At 39.4% G+C, this 27,740-nt stretch overlaps 1 protein-coding gene across 3 annotated transcripts in view; it reads left to right on the top strand.

Moving 5' to 3' along the window:
* The window catches only part of usp13 (ubiquitin specific peptidase 13), a 39,811-nt gene that overhangs the window by 7,753 nt on the left and 4,318 nt on the right, over nucleotides 1-27,740 (top strand). The window contains exons 6-19 of one of the 3 annotated variants that reach the window (XM_044043532.1): nucleotides 895-1,079; nucleotides 1,241-1,338; nucleotides 1,812-2,002; nucleotides 2,279-2,350; nucleotides 2,843-2,948; nucleotides 3,968-4,093; nucleotides 5,590-5,743; nucleotides 15,325-15,499; nucleotides 15,606-15,694; nucleotides 16,689-16,811; nucleotides 19,529-19,552; nucleotides 19,932-20,075; nucleotides 24,051-24,220; nucleotides 26,464-26,653. In XM_044043532.1, the coding sequence (XP_043899467.1) occupies nucleotides 895-1,079; nucleotides 1,241-1,338; nucleotides 1,812-2,002; nucleotides 2,279-2,350; nucleotides 2,843-2,948; nucleotides 3,968-4,093; nucleotides 5,590-5,743; nucleotides 15,325-15,499; nucleotides 15,606-15,694; nucleotides 16,689-16,811; nucleotides 19,529-19,552; nucleotides 19,932-20,075; nucleotides 24,051-24,220; nucleotides 26,464-26,653 (1,847 nt within the window). The remainder of the gene's footprint in view (nucleotides 1-894; nucleotides 1,080-1,240; nucleotides 1,339-1,811; nucleotides 2,003-2,278; nucleotides 2,351-2,842; nucleotides 2,949-3,967; nucleotides 4,094-5,589; nucleotides 5,744-15,324; nucleotides 15,500-15,605; nucleotides 15,695-16,688; nucleotides 16,812-19,528; nucleotides 19,553-19,931; nucleotides 20,076-24,050; nucleotides 24,221-26,463; nucleotides 26,654-27,740) is intronic. The other 2 variants (XM_044043533.1, XM_044043534.1) reach the window with 2 other exon arrangements.

The following is a 27,740-nucleotide window of genomic DNA, read 5'->3' on the forward strand; positions in this document are numbered from 1 at the left end:
ATGGGATGTTGAATGGCCTTGATGGAGGTTTAGTGTTTGAATGCTTTCATAAGTCTAAGAAAGACTGAGGTGAAATTATTTCCATTTGGCAGAAATGGAATATAACTAACGTAGTTACCTGAACATATGAATGGTTGAATGAGCCCTTTGTATTTACATCAGAAGTGGGTCTTCATGTTGGATAATCATGTTTTATAATGGACAAACTTAACACCTTTTGAATTTTAATGATAATGATTGGTCCTTGTACATGCTTGGAAGGGAAGGTGAGATGCGGGATATTAACATGTAACTCCACCAATGGATGATGCTAAATCCTACACAATGTGCCTTTAAGGGCAATACTTGTTTGTCATTTCTATTTATATTACTGTCATGACTGACATTAGCAAGCAATATATATGTCTCATATTCACTCACAACTCCCTTTTCTGTGATTGCAACACAGGAGTGGGTGTATTTTTGACTCACTGGACAACTAAAGATGTTTTGATTCTGTATACATATTCACATAGCTGAATCTTATACAGTATGTACATCTTAACCTGCAAATGTCCAGTGGGAAATCCTGATTCATAGCTTTTTTTTTCTCCCTGAGTGCATTGCTTCCGTGAAATTTGAATCTGTTTGTGTGTAGAGCAACAAATGGGAAGTTGAGGCCCTCTCTCTATATATATAACTTCTACCAGCAGTAGAGAATTAATATGCTGTTTTGTGATTGCTCAGAAACAGGACACAGAGCACAGAGCACTCATACTTATGTTATTTTGGTCTTTAAATGTCTGCTTCTTTGGTTTGCATTACAATGTTTCTTCATCTCTACCTTTTCACATCAGTTTATCAAAGAAAACAAAATCATAGTGTAAACACAACTCTCTGTTTCTGTGTTGTCAGTGGCTGGAAGTGTCAGAAGTGTGAGATGAGAGAAAACCTGTGGCTTAACCTGACAGATGGAGCAGTGCTCTGTGGGAAGTGGTTCTTTGATGGGAGTGGAGGTAATGGCCATGCTTTGGAGCACTACAGAGAGACCAACTATCCCCTGGCTGTTAAACTGGACACCATCACCCCAGATGGAGCAGGTCTGAGGCACATTCTTCTGAAACGTAGCACCGAGTTTGTGTTAATGATCTGGGTCCATTCATTTGTTGAAATCACAGACAACTTTGGATCACATTTATTATAATTTCTGTGTTTAGAAAATCATTACTTTCAGCATGACTAACTGGACTCTTGGTTTCAGATGTCTATTCATTTGAGGAGGAAGAAGCTGTGTTGGACCCCCACATATCAGAACACTTATCACACTTTGGAATAGACATGCTACAGATGCAGAAAAGAGTACGTTATCCTGGCTGTGCTGAAGCTGTTTTTACCATTTATGTTTGTAGTAGTTGTAAGACGATTACTCACTCTGGGTTAATCCAGCTTGTTTCCTTCTTGGTTGCAGCATCTATATAGTATCACATTTGACATTGCACTTCTTTTGTATGTAAGCAATATGCTTCTTATGACATAAGTGTGTCTTCTTTCTGCTTTTATGTCTCACAGTAAGTGTCCTCACCTTAGTGTGTGCACTCTAAATTGTGTTACTGCCCGTTCTTCTCACATTATGTAGTAAAATATTATGTAGAAAAGCACATTTTTAAAAAGAACCCTTTCATTCATCTTTTACAGTCTGCACCAGTCTTCCTTGGGTTGTCGGAAATACAACTGCCAAGTTTGAGCTCAATCAGATGAGCAGTTGGCAGCAATAATCAGATACCAAATTAAAACTAAACCAGAACACTTGGCTCTTCCCTTTTGTCTTTCAGACAGAAAATGGGAACCACACTGACAATAATGCACGGCCACGAGTCAGTGAATGGGAGGTGATTCAGGAGTCGGGCATGAAGCTGAAGGCACTGTATGGTCCTGGATACACAGGCATCAAAAACCTGGGCAATACCTGCTACCTCTGCACAGTAATACAGGTCCTCTTTAGTATCCCAGATTTTCAGAGGATGTGAGTATATCATGATGACGATTTACTAGATGTTTTTTAAGGGGGTATTTGTACCATGTTTATTATTTTGTCCAGTGATTATTTCATAAATTCCAAAAAAGAATCTAAAACTATATTAAGTGGAAAAAGTAATATGACCAGAGGAATTAGTCAATGTCTTCTCAGTACCTTCTCAGTGTTTTCATGAACACATGTGGCTGCCCAGTGCTCATGTGTCTGTGTGAAGTCCAGTGTGCTGCACCGAGGGAAGCTTGTGACATGTATTTTGATCTTCAGGTATGTGGGTAATCTTCAGAGGATATATGACTATTCACCCCTTGACCCCACCCAGGACTTTGCCACGCAAATGTAAGTAACTTAAGTGTTACATAACACACTCTTATAATACACAAATCATGAGGTCATGGAAGGACTTGAAAGATACAGACTCCCCCTTTTGACTCAAATTAAATCACTAGGACTGCATGTTGGCAAGCTAGACAACATGCTAACATCAACAACAGTTATCTGAAGATATTGCTGCATTGTCGTGACTCAGCAGTTTCTTATGTTATTCAGCAAATTATGGATGAGCTGTTTGACAATTATAAATGATAATAATTATATACATTTTAATAATATTGACATTTTTGTTGTTTTTTAGGTTGAGGACAATTTAATGTATTGGGGCACAGAAATGAATAAAAAGATGTATGAATATGTTAATTTCTCTGTATGCTTAATGGTAATTAAACAAAATGAAATTCTGATATGGATGGGAAATGACAGTAAAATCCAACTGGATTCTGGAGATTTTTACTCTATATAATAATGATTATGCCTTTTGTTTTGGTCTGACAGGGCCAAACTGGGACATGGACTGCTCTCAGGCCAGTACTCAAAACCACCCATGAAATCTGAGCTCATTGAACAGGTGATGAAAGAAGAACACAAGGTATTAAACTGGGTATGTCCAGCTCCCAAACTGGGTACATAACCAACAAGCATGTTAATAATGACTGGTAGCAAAATTAGTATTTGTAGTATTGGTACAGTATAGTAGTTTCAAAAGTTTTTAAATTTCCAAATTTAAACACAAAAATTATTTTTATATGAAATTCTTGCGTTACTAATGAACTTGAGCTTTTTTGAGCTTTTCAGTGGAGTTGATTGAAACAAAAGTAACATGTGTTTTTCAGACTCATTCTCTCGTGCTCTGAACCTCCTTTCTCCCTTTAGTCTGAAAATAACTGCTGGCTCTGTTCCCAATTGTGCAACTGCAATTGTTTTTGAACACAATAGCTCTTGGTGCAGCACTTGCACAGTATTTTTTATTCTTAAGGCACAAATACTGTGTTTGAATTGTCTGATGTTATCAGGTTATTGTAATCTCTCAAGATCACATTTAATTTATTGAGTTTGCCATTTCCTTTTGTGTTTTGGTTTGCCAGTTGATGTGAAATCAATAAATGTTTAATGGCACACTGTTGTGTATAGCTGTCAGGAAATGTAGAAGAAATCGATTACAGCATAATGGGATGCAGTGCTGGTTCTTTAAGATCTGGGCTTATTTAACACAGTAATAGATAGGACAGAGCTGTGATCCTACTCTTCCTACATATGTGATGGTGGAGTCAGGTTTGGACACATATTGACAGTTTGGAGTATGGGGGGGCAGGGCTTACATTAACATGTGCTGTGCTCAGTTTGTACATTTAACATTGCCCATTAAAGTGATGATGTAGAGATCTTTACTTTGGATTTATTTATCATCAATCTGTTTTTGATAGTTGGGGCATATATTGCACAATTCGTGACTTAATTAATTGGAATGTATGAGAGAGGACATCACCTTCAGGTTGTACTAGCAGTAACCTCTTTATCTGGCAAGAAATAACATCCTCTCTCCTTTATAATCAAACATGGTCACATCTTCACACAAAATCTTACATGTTAATACTGACATCACAATGTTTTTTATCTCAGTACCAGCAGAAAGGCATCTCCCCAAGGATGTTTAAGGCCATGGTCAGCAGGGGACACCCAGAGTTTTCCTCAAACAGACAGCAAGATGCCCAAGAGTTTTTGCTGCACCTTATCAACCTAGTGGAGGTGAGTGAGGGTGAAGTTGTGCAGGTCAAACTGAGGCAAGTGAAGCTGAAGCTGTGCAGGCATTTGGATTCAGTAATTGTAAACAGAAGCAGCTTCTGCCCAGGTTTCCATTCTCTAAAAATTTTGGTGACCAACAAAATGTATCATCTTTCATGTAGCGCCACCACCAGGTCACAATTTTCAGTCAACACATAATGTTACCTGTGAAAAGATCGTGTCAAGGAGTAGATGCCTTAATTTATAATTTAATAAGGTATACTTCACACAGTGTCACTAAGCTGCCTTTACCTGGAGTGTTCAACATTAAATTGAATGATGTTTCCATGGCAATAACTCAGCTGGAATCAGTCATTATAATATACACAATGTGAACTGGAGTTCTTTCTCGATATCTTACTGCACGCATCAACTTAAATAATGTCTACTGGTAGAAGATACCAATATACACAACAAACATACAATAGAAAGACATGTTGCTTTCTACCAAACTGAAAAATGTTTTCACAAAATGGCTGACTTATGTCTGTTACTTTTCAGACATGCGTAGTTAGCTGACTGGGAATGGGAGGATCTGTTTTCACTTGACACAGCACACTCCCTGTTTAGTACAAACACACAGCTTGCTCTGATGTGTCTTTCTTAACCAGGATATATATAGCATGGTGCTATCTCTTACACAGTGAGACCAGATAATGCTTTCTGTTTTGCCTCAGCTGCAGGATAGGTGCTATGACTCTGACCTGAAATGTCCAGCTCATGTGGAAAAGAGATCAACAAATCAAACACCCACCCCATTCTGCCAGTTTCTCCATGTCTGTCAGTCTTTTGAGGAACCATATATGAACCATATTTTCCCTATGTTCAAACTTTTTGTTTGAGCATTGTTTGTAAACTAGATACTAATTGACTGAATATGACTAACCCTATGATCATCAGCAGTATTTTCCTCTGTTGCTCTCTGCCTGCATACTTGACCTGAGTAAAATTATAACTTGTGTATTTATGTAGCATCTCAAAATAAACAGTGTCAATTTCAGTGACCTGGTGGAGCAATGAGACAAATATTGCACTCGATAATAATGATGTACTTCAAGATTCTAAACATTCTAGAGGAGAGGAGGCAGTTCCTTAAATGTTTGCATCTGCATAATGACTCTATTAAGAGATGTGGGTCAAACAGCAGCCCTGTTAAAATCATGCCTGTTGAATGTAAATGGAGCCGGCAAATAATAGCTTCTAGACAGAGTTGCAGTTCATACTTGGGCCTGGTATTGTTGTGGTATATGTGAAGCTTCCTTCAAACTGACTGAACTACCAAATTATTATAATTTAGACCATGGGATACTAAAACCTTGCTGGATAAATACATTTATGTGCAATTATAATATAAAGTACAATAGTGGTTTATTTTGCTAGACTTTAGTATCAGACAGTATCACAGTGAAACATCTGCCTCATCTCAAGATGTAATTTTGTTGCTGATATTATCTCTGCAGAGGAACAGTGCAGGCTCAGAGAATCCAAGTGACGTCTTCCGTTTCCTGGTGGAGGAGCGAGTTCAGTGCTGTCAATCACGTCGGGTGCGATACACACAGAGGGTGGACTACTGCATCCAGTTGCCAGCCCCCATCGAGGCTGCCACCAATCGAGGTAAAGAAACACACTATGGGCTGGGTATTGATGAGGTTTAATATTAATATCTTAGACTTTGTTTTCCAGCCCTAAACACTGTACTTTTCTTTTTTGTTACCAATTGTATTAAATCTGTTCCAAATATAGATCTTCTCAACATAACTTCATTCATTAAACGAGTGCCGTCCTCTTAAAACACAACACAGACAGACAGTGTTAAGCCCTGTCCTCCTTTTATTTTTTGGCAACATCCTGTATCCTGTATTAGATATCAGTTGAACAGCATACTGCATGTAAATTGGCTCACTGATGGTGATGAGAGTCTCTGTACCAAAATTATATATGTGTATGTATATATATATATATATATACATATATATATATATATATATATATATATATATATATATATATATATATATATGTATATATATATATATATATACATATACATATATATATATATATATATATATATATATATATATATATATACATATACAGTGTGCATTTGGACTATCTGGGTATCTCATAGGACTACTGGAACTAAGCTAAGTATCACTTCTGTAGGTCTTTCTTATTTGGTTGCTATTTCATTATTTGCTAATATATCTAACTGTGTTGCTTGACTTTAGTGACTTTTGACTTGTCTGTGTAGTTAAGGTGAAAGTTGTTTAAGATATTTTGTCTGCTAGGTCAAAGACAAAGTTGTTATTGTTGCTGTTTTGACCTAGTTTCTATTGAGCCATCACCATCACCAGGTGAGAAGTTTCACTGGCTACAGGGGAGTGGCCAACACAGCTGAGTAAGATTTAAAGCAAACCCAAACCAGCATTTGTCAGTGTGCATTTGGACTATCTGGGTATCTCATAGGACCACTGGAATTAAGCTAAGTATCACTTCTGTAGGTCTTTCTTATTTGGTTGCTATTTCATTAATTGCTATTTTATCTAACTGTGTTGCTTGACTTTAGTGACTTTTGACTTGTCTGTTTAGTTAAGGTGAAAGTTGTTTAAGATATTTTGTCAGCTAGGTCAAAGACAAAGTTGTTGTTGTTGCTGTTTTGACCTAGTTTCTATTCAGCCATCACCATCACCAGGTGAGAAGTTTCACTGGCTACAGGGGAGTGGCCAACACAGCTGAGTAAGATTTAAACCAGACCCAAACCAGCATTTGTCAGTGTGCATTTGGACTATCTGGGTATCTCATAGGACTACTGGAACTAAGCTAAGTATCACTTCTGTAGGTCTTTCTTATTTGGTTGCTATTTCATTATTTGCTAATATATCTAACTGTGTTGCTTGACTTTAGTGACTTTTGACTTGTCTGTGTAGTTAAGGTGAAAGTTGTTTAAGATATTTTGTCTGCTAGGTCAAAGACAAAGTTGTTATTGTTGCTGTTTTGACCTAGTTTCTATTGAGCCATCACCATCACCAGGTGAGAAGTTTCACTGGCTACAGGGGAGTGGCCAACACAGCTGAGTAAGATTTAAACCAGACCCAAACCAGCATTTGTCAGTGTGCATTTGGACTATCTGGGTATCTCATAGGACTACTGGAATTAAGCTAAGTATCACTTCTGTAGGTCTTTCTTATTTGGTTGCTATTTCATTATTTGCTAATATATCTAACTGTGTTGCTTGACTTTAGTGACTTTTGACTTGTCTGTGTAGTTAAGGTGAAAGTTGTTTAAGATATTTTGTCTGCTAGGTCAAAGACAAAGTTGTTATTGTTGCTGTTTTGACCTAGTTTCTATTGAGCCATCACCATCACCAGGTGAGAAGTTTCACTGGCTACAGGGGAGTGGCCAACACAGCTGAGTAAGATTTAAACCAGACCCAAACCAGCATTTGTCAGTGTGCATTTGGACTATCTGGGTATCTCATAGGACTACTGGAACTAAGCTAAGTATCACTTCTGTAGGTCTTTCTTATTTGGTTGCTATTTCATTATTTGCTAATATATCTAACTGTGTTGCTTGACTTTAGTGACTTTTGACTTGTCTGTGTAGTTAAGGTGAAAGTTGTTTAAGATATTTTGTCTGCTAGGTCAAAGACAAAGTTGTTATTGTTGCTGTTTTGACCTAGTTTCTATTGAGCCATCACCATCACCAGGTGAGAAGTTTCACTGGCTACAGGGGAGTGGCCAACACAGCTGAGTAAGATTTAAACCAGACCCAAACCAGCATTTGTCAGTGTGCATTTGGACTATCTGGGTATCTCATAGGACTACTGGAACTAAGCTAAGTATCACTTCTGTAGGTCTTTCTTATTTGGTTGCTATTTCATTATTTGCTAATATATCTAACTGTGTTGCTTGACTTTAGTGACTTTTGACTTGTCTGTGTAGTTAAGGTGAAAGTTGTTTAAGATATTTTGTCTGCTAGGTCAAAGACAAAGTTGTTATTGTTGCTGTTTTGACCTAGTTTCTATTGAGCCATCACCATCACCAGGTGAGAAGTTTCACTGGCTACAGGGGAGTGGCCAACACAGCTGAGTAAGATTTAAACCAGACCCAAACCAGCATTTGTCAGTGTGCATTTGGACTATCTGGGTATCTCATAGGACTACTGGAATTAAGCTAAGTATCACTTCTGTAGGTCTTTCTTATTTGGTTGCTATTTCATTATTTGCTAGTATATCTAACTGTGTTGCTTGACTTTAGTGACTTTTGACTTGTCTGTGTAGTTAAGGTGAAAGTTGTTTAAGATATTTTGTCTGCTAGGTCAAAGACAAAGTTGTTATTGTTGCTGTTTTGACCTAGTTTCTATTGAGCCATCACCATCACCAGGTGAGAAGTTTCACTGGCTACAGGGGAGTGGCCAACACAGCTGAGTAAGATTTAAACCAGACCCAAACCAGCATTTGTCAGTGTGCATTTGGACTATCTGGGTATCTCATAGGACTACTGGAATTAAGCTAAGTATCACTTCTGTAGGTCTTTCTTATTTGGTTGCTATTTCATTATTTGCTATTTTATCTAACTGTGTTGCTTGACTTTAGTGACTTTTGACTTGTCTGTGTAGTTAAGGTGAAAGTTGTTTAAGATATTTTGTCTGCTAGGTCAAAGACAAAGTTGTTATTGTTGCTGTTTTGACCTAGTTTCTATTGAGCCATCACCATCACCAGGTGAGAAGTTTCACTGGCTACAGGGGAGTGGCCAACACAGCTGAGTAAGATTTAAACCAGACCCAAACCAGCATTTGTCAGTGTGCATTTGGACTATCTGGGTATCTCATAGGACTACTGGAACTAAGCTAAGTATCACTTCTGTAGGTCTTTCTTATTTGGTTGCTATTTCATTATTTGCTAATATATCTAACTGTGTTGCTTGACTTTAGTGACTTTTGACTTGTCTGTGTAGTTAAGGTGAAAGTTGTTTAAGATATTTTGTCTGCTAGGTCAAAGACAAAGTTGTTATTGTTGCTGTTTTGACCTAGTTTCTATTGAGCCATCACCATCACCAGGTGAGAAGTTTCACTGGCTACAGGGGAGTGGCCAACACAGCTGAGTAAGATTTAAACCAGACCCAAACCAGCATTTGTCAGTGTGCATTTGGACTATCTGGGTATCTCATAGGACTACTGGAACTAAGCTAAGTATCACTTCTGTAGGTCTTTCTTATTTGGTTGCTATTTCATTATTTGCTAATATATCTAACTGTGTTGCTTGACTTTAGTGACTTTTGACTTGTCTGTGTAGTTAAGGTGAAAGTTGTTTAAGATATTTTGTCTGCTAGGTCAAAGACAAAGTTGTTATTGTTGCTGTTTTGACCTAGTTTCTATTGAGCCATCACCATCACCAGGTGAGAAGTTTCACTGGCTACAGGGGAGTGGCCAACACAGCTGAGTAAGATTTAAACCAGACCCAAACCAGCATTTGTCAGTGTGCATTTGGACTATCTGGGTATCTCATAGGACTACTGGAACTAAGCTAAGTATCACTTCTGTAGGTCTTTCTTATTTGGTTGCTATTTCATTATTTGCTAATATATCTAACTGTGTTGCTTGACTTTAGTGACTTTTGACTTGTCTGTGTAGTTAAGGTGAAAGTTGTTTAAGATATTTTGTCTGCTAGGTCAAAGACAAAGTTGTTATTGTTGCTGTTTTGACCTAGTTTCTATTGAGCCATCACCATCACCAGGTGAGAAGTTTCACTGGCTACAGGGGAGTGGCCAACACAGCTGAGTAAGATTTAAACCAGACCCAAACCAGCATTTGTCAGTGTGCATTTGGACTATCTGGGTATCTCATAGGACTACTGGAATTAAGCTAAGTATCACTTCTGTAGGTCTTTCTTATTTGGTTGCTATTTCATTATTTGCTATATATCTAACTGTGTTGCTTGACTTTAGTGACTTTTGACTTGTCTGTGTAGTTAAGGTGAAAGTTGTTTAAGATATTTTGTCTGCTAGGTCAAAGACAAAGTTGTTATTGTTGCTGTTTTGACCTAGTTTCTATTGAGCCATCACCATCACCAGGTGAGAAGTTTCACTGGCTACAGGGGAGTGGCCAACACAGCTGAGTAAGATTTAAACCAGACCCAAACCAGCATTTGTCAGTGTGCATTTGGACTATCTGGGTATCTCATAGGACTACTGGAACTAAGCTAAGTATCACTTCTGTAGGTCTTTCTTATTTGGTTGCTATTTCATTATTTGCTAATATATCTAACTGTGTTGCTTGACTTTAGTGACTTTTGACTTGTCTGTGTAGTTAAGGTGAAAGTTGTTTAAGATATTTTGTCTGCTAGGTCAAAGACAAAGTTGTTATTGTTGCTGTTTTGACCTAGTTTCTATTGAGCCATCACCATCACCAGGTGAGAAGTTTCACTGGCTACAGGGGAGTGGCCAACACAGCTGAGTAAGATTTAAACCAGACCCAAACCAGCATTTGTCAGTGTGCATTTGGACTATCTGGGTATCTCATAGGACTACTGGAACTAAGCTAAGTATCACTTCTGTAGGTCTTTCTTATTTGGTTGCTATTTCATTATTTGCTAATATATCTAACTGTGTTGCTTGACTTTAGTGACTTTTGACTTGTCTGTGTAGTTAAGGTGAAAGTTGTTTAAGATATTTTGTCTGCTAGGTCAAAGACAAAGTTGTTATTGTTGCTGTTTTGACCTAGTTTCTATTGAGCCATCACCATCACCAGGTGAGAAGTTTCACTGGCTACAGGGGAGTGGCCAACACAGCTGAGTAAGATTTAAACCAGACCCAAACCAGCATTTGTCAGTGTGCATTTGGACTATCTGGGTATCTCATAGGACTACTGGAACTAAGCTAAGTATCACTTCTGTAGGTCTTTCTTATTTGGTTGCTATTTCATTATTTGCTAATATATCTAACTGTGTTGCTTGACTTTAGTGACTTTTGACTTGTCTGTGTAGTTAAGGTGAAAGTTGTTTAAGATATTTTGTCTGCTAGGTCAAAGACAAAGTTGTTATTGTTGCTGTTTTGACCTAGTTTCTATTGAGCCATCACCATCACCAGGTGAGAAGTTTCACTGGCTACAGGGGAGTGGCCAACACAGCTGAGTAAGATTTAAACCAGACCCAAACCAGCATTTGTCAGTGTGCATTTGGACTATCTGGGTATCTCATAGGACTACTGGAATTAAGCTAAGTATCACTTCTGTAGGTCTTTCTTATTTGGTTGCTATTTCATTATTTGCTAATATATCTAACTGTGTTGCTTGACTTTAGTGACTTTTGACTTGTCTGTGTAGTTAAGGTGAAAGTTGTTTAAGATATTTTGTCTGCTAGGTCAAAGACAAAGTTGTTATTGTTGCTGTTTTGACCTAGTTTCTATTGAGCCATCACCATCACCAGGTGAGAAGTTTCACTGGCTACAGGGGAGTGGCCAACACAGCTGTAACCAATCAGCCTCTAATCAGCTTCACTGAAGTGCCATTGGCTAGAGGGAGTGGCCACTCAGCTGCAATTAATCAGCACCTAATCAGGTGTCTTTGAAAAAGCAGCACTTACTTTGAAGCGGCAGCTTCAGCGGCAGACGAAGACTCCGGAAGACAAAGACAAAGGAGTCTAAACCGGAGTCTAACAAGGAGGCTAATGAGGCTAAGTACCTGTACCTACAACTGTTACCTACTACTTTTCACATATGTGCGTTTTTTCCATTCCTGTTCATGTCTCTTCTCATAGATATTACAAACCTCACAATCATTCACAGCACCACCGTAACCTTTCCTCACTTATATATCCCACCCGCTCCACACACATCCAACACCTTGTTGCAGGGGGCCTGTGGAACTGCCAGTCAGCTACCCGCAAGACTGAGTTCATCTCTGGCTTTGCTACTGAGCAATGTCTGGACTTCCTTGCTCTCACAGAGACTTGGATAACACCCTCCAACACAGCCACCCCTGCGGCTCTCTCCTCTGCCCACTCCTTCTCCCACACACCCAGATCCACTGGAAGAGGTGGCGGGACAGGTCTGCTTATCAACCCCAACTGGACTTTCACTCTTTTCCCACTGCCTCACTTCTCTTCACAGTCGTTTGAATTTCATGCTGTAACTATAACTCACCCAGTAAAACTCATCATTGTTGTCATCTACCGTCCACCAGGCCCATTGGGACACTTCTTGGAGGAACTAGATGTCCTCCTCTCAAACATCCCTGAAAATGGTCCACCACTTGTTCTTCTTGGTGACTTCAACATCCAGTCAGAGAAGTCATCTGATCTACTTCTACTTCTTTCATCTCTTTCTCTCTCACTTGCTCCTTCTCCACCAACTCACAGAGCTGGCAACCACCTTGACCTCATCTTCACCAGAAACTGCTCCACCTCCGACCTCAAGGTAACCCCACTTCATGTCTCTGATCATTTCTTCATTTCCTACTCTCTCCCACTCTCCCAATCTGATGATCTCATCTCATCAGATATTGCACTTGTCCGTCGCAACATTCGCTCTCTCTCTCCCTCCTCTCTCTCCTCAACTGTTCTATCAGCACTTCCTTCAGCTGACTCCTTCTCCCTCATGCATCCCAACTCTGCCACAGACACCTTCCTCTCTACTCTGTCCTCCTCTCTTGACTCTCTCTGTCCTCTTACTTCCCGGCGGGTTCGTAAGTCCTCCCCAGCCCCGTGGTTGTCGGACTCAGTGCGTGCTGAGAGAGCCACGATACGGGCAGCAGAAAGAAAATGGAGGAAATCAAAACACCCTGATGACCTGCTTTCCTATCACTCTCTTCTCTCCACCTTCACTGCCTCTATCTCTGCAGCCAAACAATCTTTCTATCAGACTAAAATTCAATCCTCTTTCTCTAACCCCAAAAAACTTTTCTCTATCTTCTCTAACCTCCTTGATCCCCCACCCCCCCTCCTCCTTCCTCCCTTCTACCAATTCACTTTGTCAACTACTTCACAAAAAAGGTAGATGACATTCGCTCTTCTTTCTCAACCCCACCTCCTGATCTCACCACTCTACCAACCACACATTCAGCTCCTTCTCTATCCTCTTTCTCCCCTCTATCTCAGGATCAAGTTCTTTCCCTAATAACCTCTGCCCGCCCCACCTCCTGCCCCCTTGACCCTATCCCCTCTCACCTTCTTCAGTCAATTGCTTCTGATCTTCTTCCTTTCCTCACCCACCTCATTAACACATCTCTGTCATCTGGTTGCTTTCCGGACTCTCTTAAAGAGGCCAGAGTGACCCCCCTCCTTAAAAAACCCACCCTTGACCCGTCTGAAGTAAATAACTACAGACCTGTCTCTCTTCTTCCTTTTCTCTCCAAAACTCTGGAGCGCGCTATCTTTAATCAACTCTCCTCCTACCTTCACCGGAACAACCTTCTTGATCCTCTTCAGTCTGGTTTTAAAGCAGGTCACTCGACCGAAACTGCACTTCTTGCTGTCACTGAGCAACTCCACACTGCCAGGGCTGCCTCTCTCTCCTCTGTGCTCATCCTCTTGGACCTTTCTGCAGCGTTTGACACAGTTAACCACCAGATCCTTACTTCCTCCCTTCAAGAACTAGGTGTCTCAGGCTCTGCACTTACCCTTCTCTCGTCCTATCTTCAAAACCGAACATACAGAGTAACCTGGAGAGGATCCGTGTCGGAACCCTGTCCTCTAGCTACTGGGGTCCCTCAGGGTTCTGTCTTGGGCCCTCTCCTCTTCTCTCTATACACCAACTCTCTTGGTTCGGTTATTCGCTCTCATGGTTTTTCCTATCACAGCTACGCCGATGACACCCAACTCATTCTCTCTTTTCCCAGCTCCGACACACAGGTAGCAGAACGGATCACCGCTTGTCTGACTGACATCTCTCAGTGGATGTCTGACCATCACCTGAAACTCAATCTCGACAAGACTGAATTTCTTTTTCTCCCAGGAAAGGGCTCTCCCACCACAGATCTAACCATCACCCTCGACAACTCTGTGGTAACTCCTTCTCACACCGCAAGGAACCTGGGTGTGACACTTGACGACCATCTCTCCCTCACTGCCAACATTGCTGCAACAGCTAGATCTTGCAGATACATGTTGCACAACATCCGAAGGATTCGGCCTCTCCTAACCCAGAAGGCGGCACAGGTTCTGGTCCAGGCTCTTGTCATCTCACGCTTGGATTACTGCAACTCCCTCCTGGCTGGTCTTCCTGCATGCGCCATACGACCTCTGCAACTCATCCAGAATGCGGCAGCTCGACTGGTCTTCAATTTACCAAAATTCTCCCACACTACACCGCTCCTCCGCTCCCTTCACTGGCTTCCTGTAGCTGCTCGCATCCGCTTCAAGATTCTAGTGCTTGCGTTCCATGCTACAAACGGATCCGGTCCAGCCTACATCCAGGACATGATCAAAACCTACACCCCAGCCCGCCCACTCCGCTCTGCATCGACAAACCGGCTTGCTGCTCCCTCACTGAGAGGATCACAGAGGCACTCGCAGAACTCGAGACTGTTCACTGTCCTCGCTCCCAAATGGTGGAACGATCTCCCCATCGACATCCGGACAGCTGAAAGCCTCCACATCTTCCGACGCCGACTAAAAACACATTTGTTCCGACTCTACCTCGACTAAGACGACAAAAAAAAATAAAAATAAAATAAAAATTGTATTGCACTTATGACTAGCACTTCATAGTTTGTTCTACTTGAAGCTCTTACTTACTTCTAGCTCTTATTTGTACCCAAATGTTTAAATGCACTTTTGTAAGTCGCTTTGGATAAAAGCGTCTGCTAAATGACATGTAATGTAATGTAATGTAACATATACATATAACGACACACTCTGGATATTAGGTGATACAGAGGAAGTTTGATACCCAGTCGATACTACAAAAAATATTCAGTACCCTACTCACGCTATGCTGCTGCAGTAGAGGGCCACAGCTGCCGTTCTCATGAGGTGTGAGACTGGAGCTGGACTTTGGTGTGATATTCTTATACATTTTTGGTTCATTGTAAAACATTACTTGTTGTCATCACAAGATTCTGATGTGACTATAGCAGTGTTGTCAGCAGCAACCTTAAATAATTGTTCCTAAATTATATAAGTGAAAAAAATAAGTGAAATTGGAAATTCACTTATACTGTGTCACTTGTTTTGTTTGTTTTTGTTTTAATGCTACCAGAGGAGCTGCTGGCATATGAGGCCAAGTGGAAAGATGCTGAGGAGAACATGAGGGCTCCTCCTGAGCCAGTCAGAGCACGGATTCCTTTCACGTCCTGCCTGCAGGCCTTCACAGAACCAGAAAACGTCCCAGACTTCTGGAGCTCAGCACTACAGGCAAAATCAGCTGGAGTCAAGTAAGCTTTTCTTGGTCCTGCAAATACTAATGCACATCACTGTAGTTTCTCAAAGATTCATCAATTTTAATCCCCCTTTTGGAATTCGTTTTTTTTCCCTCTGCAGAACTTCCCGTTTTGCCTCCTTCCCAGAGTATTTGGTTGTGCAGATCAAGAAATTTACATTTGGGCTTGACTGGGTGCCAAAGAAACTAGGTAACTGTCTGTTACATTTAACATGGGATTTATAATGTCATCGGTTTTTCTTCTCCAGTGAGGTGTCTCAGTTATACAAACTTGTAATATTACTCATTTACCAACAGAGGGCAGCATTGAACTGTGACTTACACATCTCCTGACTTCCAGGTGAAATTACTGCAGGGGTGTTTGTAAGTTTGAAGTGCTGCTGTAGTTTAAATAGTGCACCTTTGACGATGTATCCTGAAATTTGAATAATAATTAAATAACAATATATACAAGTAAATTAACCACTGGATTTGTCCCCAAATTAGTTAAATTAATGAATAATTAATTAATTAATTAATTAATTAATTAAATATGAAATTTAGGAACACTTAAATGAGCAAATAAATTGGTAAATGAAACCATTCACTAATTAAATATGAATAACAAAAAGGTAAAGGAAGAGGAAAGTCTTTTGAACAATACGCTAGGCTCAGTATTTTGGTTTGTTCCCTGATGTTGTTAACAGCCATCTGCTGGTGCCTGTTAACATTCATTAGTGTTCCTTTACACCAGGTAATGGTTGGCAACCTACATATGACATTGATATTACACACACTAAGAGATAAATTATGTAAAAAATACAATAAGTAAACTTATTATATTGACTTATATTGGGGACCTTTGTAACTTATTGAATACCCAATTATTATTTGCTTCTGTCTTTGTATGAAATAGTTCTTCAACGAGATACCAAACCACAACCTGCCCCAGATGTAACATCGACATGTGAATGTCTGTAAATGGGTGTTTGAATGGGTGAATGTGACTCTTGGGTGAAGCACTTTGACTGCTTGTTAAAACTGAAAAAGCACCATATAAATGCACTCTGTTCACTTACCCAGCCAGCCAGCAGCGCTAGAGTGAGATTATCATTTTGGTAGAAAGTTCATGAGTTAAATGGAAAGGATGTTATAAGTGTTAATATGTTCTTTCCTCAGTTTTATTCATGTATTTTTCTGCACAGACCTGGCCATCGATGTCCCAGACTTTCTGGATCTGAACCGGCTGCGGGCCACAGGGCTGCAGACTGGTGAAGAGGAGCTGCCTGACCTCATGCCTCCAATCGTGCTACCTGAAGATACAAGAGGTAAAAGCATGTCTAGTTCACAATAAAAGGTGGAACACTGTTCCACTGTAACAATAACACTAGCACATTAATTATTAATACTTTGCTCATGGCAGTGGTCAACATTGTCACCTATAAATAATAATAATAAGCTAAAAGAATTGGTTCGACTGAGGGCCTTTCTATGTGGAATTTTCAACATGAGAATATGCAGATAGGTTAATGAATTACTCTTAACTGACTATAGGTGTGCATGGATGTTCGTTGGATGTTGGCCTACTCCTGCTTAAGTCTATATAATATCTAAGAAAATATTTACTCATCATTAGACAGCCTTTTCTGACTGGAAACTGTCCTGCACTAAAGTCCAAGAGAAAATCAGTATTTTTAGCTCATGAGGGCACAGGAGCTGCTGGTCTACTGCTGCTTTGTTTGGTAGGTCTGTCACTTTGGTAAATTTGAACAAATTATTAAGATAGTCATTGAACCCTGACGGTAAACGATAACACATTTGAACTTACTGATGGGGCAGCAGTGGGCTGTGATGTAAAATCACAGATGGTTTTCTTTACTTTCCTCTCTGGAAAGTAAAGAGCAGGTGTAGATTTAAATAGATAGCCTTTTGTTAATCAGCTAAAACATGTTTTCCGTCTGTCCCTTGAGGCAGCAATGTAATCAGTGAGACTGAGTGTTCAAGTCCCACAGAAACGGCAGTTGGCTTGGCAAAGTCAGCATTGGTCGTATGTCAATACTTGCATCCACATTTAAAAAACTGGCTCTGTGGGCCGCAGGAGGTGATTTAGGTGTATGTACAGGGGTATTTGCAAGTATGTGTAGATTCTCACAGGGGAAAAAAAAAAATTCTGAAGACCCCTTTTTTGGCCCTTCATTTTAATTTCACAGTCCTGTCATTGCTTCCCTTGAGCACCCGTGCATTGTTTTTTATTTACCCAGATAGCAAAACATATTTTCACTCTATTTACGAAAACACCTCAATATAGAAGACATGAAATCACAGATTTGACCCAATAAACGGATAACTCTGGGTTACTTTGACCTGATGTGTGTTGTTCCAAAGCTGCAGCCTACATCATTTTGAGGAGGTGTAGGTTATTTTTGTGACAGTGTTAAATGATCTGTGAAATTGTCTCCACTATGATATTCTGCACAAAGCCACTCAAGTTCTCTCTCAAGGGCATATTGAATGGAATCCCACAAGGAAGCCATGCTCAGTCAATTACTGAAAAGTTGTTGTGTTCACATTCTAATAACTTATAAGGATTTTATGAGATTTCCTTGTAAAGCAGCTCCCTGGTATTTGCACATACAGTATGCCACTTGAAGCCAGTATGTGAATTTTCAAGCACGTGCCATATTGCCATATTTTAAGAAATGTGTATGTTCCTGATATATGCAGCATTACATGCAGCATTACATGCAATGTATGAGGGACCTTTCTCAAAGGCCAAGACAACAGCCTCCATCGTTTTGTTTGCCTGGCTTTGCCTTTTTTGTTATTGTAATTCCTCTTCTTCTCCTTCTGTTGTTTGCAAAGTTCAGCTCAAGTTGTCAGTGTTCTTCTTAATATTTTAGTAGGTGTGATGCACAAAGTGTGCTATACTACCTCAAGCTCCAAACACAAAAAGCAGTGCAAAAATGTCTTTGCTGTGCTTCACATGTTCTCACAATGAGCTTTACGAAATAAATTAGCTTGCTGCTGGACAGAAACCTTTGAGAACAACAACTTAATATTTCACCACTCGCCTGTATGTGCTGTATCTGCTTAACTGTTAAAGGTCCCACACACATAATTATCTGTCACCAAAAAAAAATATGCTTGGATCACACTACATAGCAAAATGTGTGTAATTAATTAACGTTTCTTGTTGACTTTGCTTTCCAAGTTCCATTCTGCAAACCCTGTAATTCAAACCGAGTGAAAAGGGTTCAATACATTTGCTGATTCTTTTTAAATGTCACATTTATTAAATGGGGTTTTTTCAGCTGCAAAATACCCTCTTGTCCATTATCCATCTGCTGTTTTGTTGTTTTATAGTCACATTGTTGGAAAGTCCATGGAGCTGAAATGATGAATGACACTGATAAAAATGGTTTTGCAGAAGCTGAGCATCTTTCATTTGATCAGGACCCACTGATGTTGTGATTGCAGGGTTTTGTTAACAACAGTAATCTGTAAGTGGTGAAAAGATCTCACCATGCAGCTGGTTTGAACTGTATCTGTCTGTACAGGGATATTCACAGTTTGACAGATTGGAGTGTACAGACAGCCAAATGGTTTAGGCACTTATCCCATAATCTTAATGTCCTTGGTCTGATTCTGGACTGGGATGCTCGTTACATGTTTTGCACCTCTTTCTCCTCGATAAAGAAAGATTGCTGTCTGATGGTAGCCAGGGCTGATGCCAAATCAGCAAAGTTCTTCAGTGCCTAAAGTCCTCAAACCCTCTGAGGCCACAAAAGGCCCATGATTCGATGAGTCACTCTTTTGTAGTAAATCTGTCTAGGAATATGGTAATTTTACATTACAGCCATATGATTACGCTTCCTGTCAACATTAAGAGGATGTATTTTCAAACCAAAGCCTAAAAAAAATTAAATAATATGGAAATTCAGTACCAATTAACTGAATCGGCACACAGCCAGGAACTTGACTTTTCATAAGTCTGAGGAAATTAAACATTAAAGCCAACTAAGATAGTTTTCTGCTCCTCTTTCAGATAACTCAACAGGCTCTGGAGATTGTAAGTATTTTTTTCTCTTCTTAGTAACTATGAATTACGGTACATATAAATATATAAGTTACATCCATAAAAAATGTATTTTTGGGTATTTAGTGATGGATGCAACAGACCTGAACCTCGGAACACACATACACCTGGGCAGGTGCAAGAGCTGCAACTAAAACAAACTACTTTTATTCACAACTCTGCTCATTTTTGTTGCACTCACTTCTCTCCTTGGTAAATCATCCATCAATAATGAACCTCCCCGGGGCTGATCCTCCTCTAGTCTTTTTGTATAATGAGGCCCAAAGAGAGAGCCTGCACAAAATCTGCTACTGGTCGTGTTGAATCAGCAACTATATGTTTGAGATATTGATGTCGCTTTGCATGTCTCCAGCTCCAGAAATAGACGAGGTGGCAGTAATGCAGCTGGCAGAGATGGGCTTCCCGCTAGAGGCCTGTAGGAAGGCGGTCTACTACACGGGCAACATGGGCCCCGAGATGGCCTTCAACTGGATCATAGCTCACATGGAGGAGCCTGGTGAGTGAGACATCACTGTAGCACTCTGTGTGTGTGTATATATATATAGATGAATGTATATATGTGTGTGTGTATATATATATACATATATATATATATGTATATATATATATATATATATATATATATATATATATATATATATGTATATATGTATATATACATATATGTATATACATATATGTATATATGTGTATATATGTATATATACATATATGTATATACATATATGTATATATATATATATATATATATGTGTATATGTATATACACACAGTGCTACTATCTACTATCTATCTATCCATCTATCTATCCATCTATCCATCCATTCATCCAAGAATAAAATTTAAATAGAGATGCTCAAGATGTAGTTAGGATGGAAGGAAGGAATGCAAAGTATTTTCATAGCTTAGTAGAGTAGAGCTGCAGGATGTGGTAAAAAATAGTCATATTTGGATTATGTAGACAGATATTATGATATGATCCATAATTGATATGACTTATTGTTGCATATTAACTGTAATTTTATTAAAAATATTATTTGTCCATTTGTGGCATCTGAGGTACATCATTTCTGGACTAATGCAGCACTGCAGAATTTCATCACAATGCTGTTTTTTCACATATTTCATCTTACTTAAACAATTGCAGTTTTCATGACAATCATTAGCCTAGATGTTTTAGGGGTTATAGGATGATGTAATGTCAGTCTGGAGGAGATGTACACTTCTGCAAACATATTTGATGTGTAAAGTACTTTCTTTTGAATGTTATTAATGACCTACCATATCTTCTCACGTGACCTGGGTACTGGGGACTAATTCTGTTGGGTAAAATGAACAGTAGTGTTAAAAAAGGTGTAACTGCTTATATCGGTTGTCCAAATACAACACTGCTCTCAAAGTAAATTGGAAGTCCAACTGTGCCATGACCTCTTGAAAACAAGTCCAAATTCATTTCAGGGGTCTAATGATCATAAATAGTCAAGACAAAAAAAGTCTTGACAAGAAATAGTGGTGCATGTGAAGCTGGTGCTTGCGAGGTTATAAAAAGCAACCAAAAATACTGGTGACAAATAATCAGAGCAACAGCTGCATGTAAGGTGACACAGTTCTGCTTCAGACTGCAAATCTGCAAAAAACATTTCTGCAGCATGTATGCCACAACATTGCCAGACTACAGGAGTTTTAATGTTTAATGTTGCTGTGGCATACACATAAGGAACTAAATCTCATGGGGAATCAGATGTAAAGCAGTGAGGTTCAACAACGTGTTGTATTTGCAATACTTTGCAATAAGTAAGTAATGCATGAGACAGTTCTGCAGTTAGAGGTGGAGGGGAAATCCTAACCATTAATATCTGTAAACAGCGAATGTTAAGTCGCAAAGGCTGGATTGTTTACTGCTGCTACGCAACTTGATCAGTTCCTCGTGTTCTGGTGTAACCATTATCTGAATGATACAGATTGAAATTATTTCTTTTCTTTTTTTCTGACATGTTTGATATTGATTGGTACAGCACATATGAGTGTGAGGAAGTTTAACAGTGAATCAGCAAACCTGTCACATAATCTGAGGTGAAAAAGTATTGACCAAGGTCCTAGACCAGATTTTCATCTTTTAACACATGAAACTTAAAGCCAGGGTGAAACCCAAAACTCCTGTCAACTGAGCTTTGATTTATTAAACAGAATATATTCCACACAAGGGAAGTTTATTTGATTGGGACCTTTCAAACAAAAGGTAATTGAAAGTGAGTGACACGGCAGAGAAATCAGAGCGTTTTTTTTATCGCACTTCACATCCCTTTGTGTGCTGTGGGTGTTTGTGTGTTCGTGTGTATGTGTTTCTTTGTCTGTCTCCATCATCATCAGAAAATGTTACTGCTGACTTTGTCTCTTGTAGAGCCTCTCAGCAGTGGAGATGTTCACACGCAGCGCTAACTCGTGTCACATTTATTTCCCTCGACAGTGGAGGAAAATTAGAGCAACCCCCTGCCTGTTAGTTTTTAAATGGGCCTAATGTGCCTGTGAAATCGGCTGCATTCAGGTGAAATAATGCAAGTTAAACCGATTGTCTCTTTCTGCCACACAGAGATTCTTCTGCCTCCTCCACATTTGTTTGCTGTCATTACTTTCCCATTAGCATCATTTCAGCAACTAAACATTTCACATTATCATTTTTAGATGCAGAATATGCCCTCATAGCATTCCTTTGCAACTGAAGTGAACCCAGAGTGCTTCATCTATTAAATTAGACTAATGGAACTTATTCTTGAGAGCAAACAAAACAACTCACTTGCATTTATTATATTACATTGTTTTTTAGTGAATGGTTAAAACTGAAAACAAAGTACAGAGTCCAGAGAAATGTCATAACTTCATTAAAAGGCGATGAGGACATATAAACAACCACAAGTAAAATAATTGAGTTGAGTGTCACTTCACTTTCATCTGACTCTACTGAAAAACCATCTTACATCTGTGGGGGCTTTAACCGTCCACAGTTTTTCAGAATTATTAACATTTAAATTGATGTTAGCCCACATGGGCCAACACTTAATGAACTGCACTTACATCAAAATACATTCCTGATTAAAAATGTCTTCCTCTCATATAATTAACTATTAACTATTAATCAACTTAATGGGAATCAAATAATGTGACCATGTAGAAGTGTTTCTCATGTTATGTGTTAGTATGTTTATCTTAGTGGATAAACACATTTCAGTGAAATATGTGGACTCACATGACCAATGTTGATACAAAAGGCCACAGGCTGTTTTAGCAACACATACTATTTCCAGCACCACAGGAATATATACAGGATACCTCCCTGCACACACACAGTGTTCATAACATACATGTGTGTTATCGTGCCTGTGCCTGAATTATTTACAGGCTCAATTATTTACAAGGGTCACATTTCCTTCATTAAATTGTAAATGCAGCACATTTAATACAAAGATGCAACCCAGGGTGTACAGCACAATCACAAAGTCGAATGAAATCAAACAAGCAATCAATCAGTAATAAAAAACTATTGGTCTAATAAATAAATACACATATAAAAAAGTAATAAATACAATTGAGCTGGCTGTGCTGATTTCTATGGGGAGGGTGTTCCATCATCTGGGGCCATAAAAAAGATAAAGCACCCTCTTGTGACACACTTTTATTAAAGGAAGGCAGAAAAGGATTTGAAGTTTTTGTTGGTATAAAAAGTCAGATGTTCTGTTCAGGTTGCCAGTCCATCACAGGGCCAACATGTAGAGATGAACAACCATTCACTCGCACATTCACACCTACAGTTAATCAGTCAAGTCAAGTGGGTTTTATTGCCATTTCAAGCATATACACTGTACATGGTGAAACGGGATCAATTTGGTGCTACATTCAACAGTGCAAGACAGTAGAAACAAACACATTCAGTGCAAGACAAACACATTCAGTGCAGACAGATACATACGGTGCAGGGACAGACAGAACAACAGAACAACAGTATCTGTCAGATATGTTCAATGTTGAGAGTAAGAATACCATGAGGGAAAAATCAACAGGTAAAAGTGCATGAGTGTTGTCTAGGTGCAGTGTGCAATGTGCAAGGACACGTATTGTAGAATGTTCCATTGACTTCTGCATGTTTTTGATTGAGGGAGGAAACCGGAGTACCCTGAGAAAACCAATGCACACACTGGGGGAACATGCAAACTCCACAAAAAATGTCCCGCTATCTAATCGGGATTCAAACTGGGGACTATCTTGCTGTGAGGCAACAGTGCAAACCACTCAACTGCCGTGTGCCTCCAACAAATAATAACATTTGCAAATTAATTCTAAAATAATCAGGGAGCCAATGTAAGGAGGCCAGTGCAATTTTGATTACATCAAAGACAGATAAACTCATTAATTGTGCCACTGAATAAAAAGGAGCTGATGTATCCTTTCATAGTTTTCTCGCTGTCCCTCTTCTTAGACTTTGCAGAACCTCTTACTCTGCCCTCCATGATGGATCCTGGTCCCTCCACCAGTGACAGCCCCATGGGTGCCACGCCTCTGAGCAACTCGCCCCCTGAGGAGAGCATCGCCATCCTCACTTCTATGGGCTTCCCTCGCACTCACAGCATCCAGGCACTAAAAGCCACGGTCAGTCTGCTGCCCACTCTGTCCATGTTTGTTCTCAGTGCTAATATATCACTCTTTCTCATTAGCATGGCACTGGTGCTTGTTTTTTACATGTTCTTCCTCTTATAATTTGTTTTACTACTGTCAGCTGATACTTCTTAATCCTCAACACTTCTTATTGAAAGTATTCTGTTTACTGCTTATCAACCTCATTTTTTGAGTGATTAAATTTGCTGCTGCAGACACCTGGGACCCTAACATTTTTTTTTTCCCTGTGGCTGTATTGTGTCAGTGGCAGCGATAACAATGATTTGTTTGTAATAAACAGAGGGAGAACTGGGCCGGCGGCATGGGTGATTGTTGCAATTTCTGAACTGATTAAAAAAAGTCTTCTCTGGGTAGTGATTATGTCCTCTTCGGTTTCTCATTGAAACATTTAATAATTACATGGACAAAAAAAAAAATAGTTAGACCCAGGCAACAGAATAACAGGGGGCGAAGAACCACCCACACAGGTAGATAGACTTAGAAGAGCAGGAAAAAAAACACAGACACACGTCGAGCAAATTCTCTGAACCACAAATGTTAGGCAAAAAAAGGGAGGACCAAAGAGAAAAGAAATCATTTGCAATAAATGGTTATTCATTTCATTGTTCAAGTATGGAAATAAACTGAACGACTAACAGAAAAAATCACACCCCTTAAAGAAGAAATTAAGACTGGAAAATAAAAACATTGAGGTTAAGATGTTGTGACAAATACGATGGGGCTTGAAAAAAAGCAACAAGATGCTCTGACACTTTTAAATAGTCTTGGCTTGACTTATTTGCTTTCCAGACTATAAAATGAATAGTGATTAAAGATATCTGCTCTACATAGTGTTTACAAATAGTCCCAGTTGCATAAAGACTCCTCTGCTGATGCAGCCTTTCAGGTTTAGGAACAGACCTGCTTCAGTGGGTGTGGAGCCAGTTTGTCATCACATCTCACAGAATACATGTAAAAACACACAATGATTTGACGATAAAAGAAAATACAGTTATTCCACAGTTGGCAGTTTATTCATCTTGAAATAGCCCCTGATTCTCATGTTTCGTATTTTAAACTGCGTTGTTAGCACAAATCTGAGAGGACACAGAAATAGACACCTGGCTTCCTTGTTTATTGTCTCTAATGTCACCAAACTTCCCACCTGCCATGATGTTGTTGAAGTGGAAAAAATGAACACTTATTCCCCATGAGGATGATGGAGGTGTAAAGCAGAGAAAGGTCTCAGGGTTGGTTTATTATTAGCCCAAATTCTGGAGGTGAAACTTCTTTCTCTCCAACCTCTGTGACCTGACAGAGGGAGAAACAGAAAAAGCAAAAACAATCCACTTGCCCATGTGCTCCTCAGACAGTTCTCATGGAATCACACCTCTACTTCAGATTAAAAGCAAACATCCTCAGAGGGAATTAAGCACAGATGATGCCAGCTGCCGCCTCTGTGATAAATGTTTGCATAAAAATAGCTAATGATGAGCCAGTTAAAATGAGCAGAGTTTGATTGAGAGCCAACAAAGGGAGAAAACAACCCTCAACCCTGATTGTATCGCCCAATGCAATCACCTTACAGGTCTTATGCCTTCTATATGATGACATTATTTCCTGGCATGCCAGGTATTTTTTATTTCAAGCATTTGTGCAGATGCAGCCATTATGTTACTGTCAGATATATATTGCTTTACATAGTAAAAACAATGTCCTTCTGCAGACTGTGTCCAAAATGGCAAGAGTTTTAGAATTAGTGGTGAGACTCACAAAGGGAGGACTCCTCAATTTACCTCTCCCATCCCCAAGTGTGCCCAGGAATTATGGTGACCCTCGCAAACCAATAAGGATGTAAACACTCTCGCACAACTCTCTTCACTCTTCCATTCTCTCTGCCATTTTCTTCTCCTTCTTTATAGTTGGTTTCTCCATCAGGCTTATGTGTTTATGTGTTTTTCCTCATTTGCCTAGTAAGCATCCTCTTTCTGGCATGAAATGCATGTCCGTTCAGGCTGCGGTAGAAACATAGTGGTGCAAAATGGTGGCCAAAGTGGAGACAAGGCTTTGTGGCAACGAAAGTACACTTATGGGTGATATATTTAATTTCTGCCATTGAACTCTACATTTTACACACCTTTTTAAATATAAAGACTTTAGCACTGTGCTATATTTAGGTTTTTCTGTGTAAATGTCTGTGAAACTATATCATAAAGGGTATTTTCAATACTCTACAGAACAATAACCTTGAACGAGCACTTGACTGGATCTTCACCCACCCGGAAGAGGAGGAGAGTGATGTCCTTTCAGACATGGCTGACACAGAACCCAATGACAATGCTTTCTTCAATGCCAACTCACACAGCGACTCTACACTTTCTCCAGACAGAGAAACATTGGGGCCGAGAGTCAAAGATGGACCAGGACGTGAGTGACTGATTCATGATTGATTTCACTGATCGTTGTTTCCTGTCTTTCTTGACTTGATTTCTAACTGAGCCTCACTGACAGAAATGTGACGTATTCAGAGGTTGACTTTAATTAACCTTAAGAACAGAGTTTGGGTATAAACTGTGGTCACATTTTACAGCTCAGAGTGGGCATGGTTATCTGGACAGAGACCCAGCAGGAACATGTGGTATATTATTTAATTACAACCACAGATTTGGCTTATCATCAAATTAAAATGGTGCACATAAAAAACTTTTTTTAACCTGCATGTCATGAACTTGCATAGGTAAGTTTACCCTTAACCATAATGACTGTCTGAAGGATGACACACATAGAGTCCTCTGGTGCTGCTGAGCACTGACCTGCTCTGCCTGACCAAATTAAAACACAAGACATGATTCAGACCAGAGCTTCTAAAGTTTTAACTCACAAACGGTTTGCGGTTTGTGTGATGATTTTTAAAATCTGTTTTCGAACACTTATCAGATGCTAAGAAACATTTTTTTTTCTTAATTTGTTCATTGCCCCTATCTTTTATTAAAAAGGTCTAAGGGATTTTGTTGAACAAATTCACCACCAGTTTGGTACGAAATACTATTTATTTGACACTAATACAAGGCTTTGACGGGCGGCCTGAGCTAATGGAATGGATATGTGATATACTTTGTGTTTTTTAGTTTTAGTTCCTAAAGAATTGCAATAATCCATCCATCCATAGCCTTAAACTTAACCTCACCCTAACTGTACATCATGTCTACACCTTTAAATGGAATCATTTATGTTATGGGGACCTGCTTTGTAAAAAATTGTAAATGCTCTGGTATCCCATACCACCAAAGATGCAGAGAAGTGACATTTTCACCACATTGGTTGCAGTGGTTACAGCACTGATTAGCTGCAGTCCTCTCCTCCTGCAGCCTCACAGCAGGAGTCTTTCTGTTCTTCTTAGCTACTACTGCAATAATGAAGGAGCAGGTGCAGAACACTCCAGCACATCTGGCCATATTTATAGAGTTTAAAAGAAATCAGTCTTTACTCTATAATTTTCACAGTTGTAATTCTC

Source organism: Solea senegalensis, linkage group LG14 (assembly GCF_019176455.1).
Source record: "Solea senegalensis isolate Sse05_10M linkage group LG14, IFAPA_SoseM_1, whole genome shotgun sequence".
Classification (NCBI taxonomy): domain Eukaryota; kingdom Metazoa; phylum Chordata; class Actinopteri; order Pleuronectiformes; family Soleidae; genus Solea; species Solea senegalensis.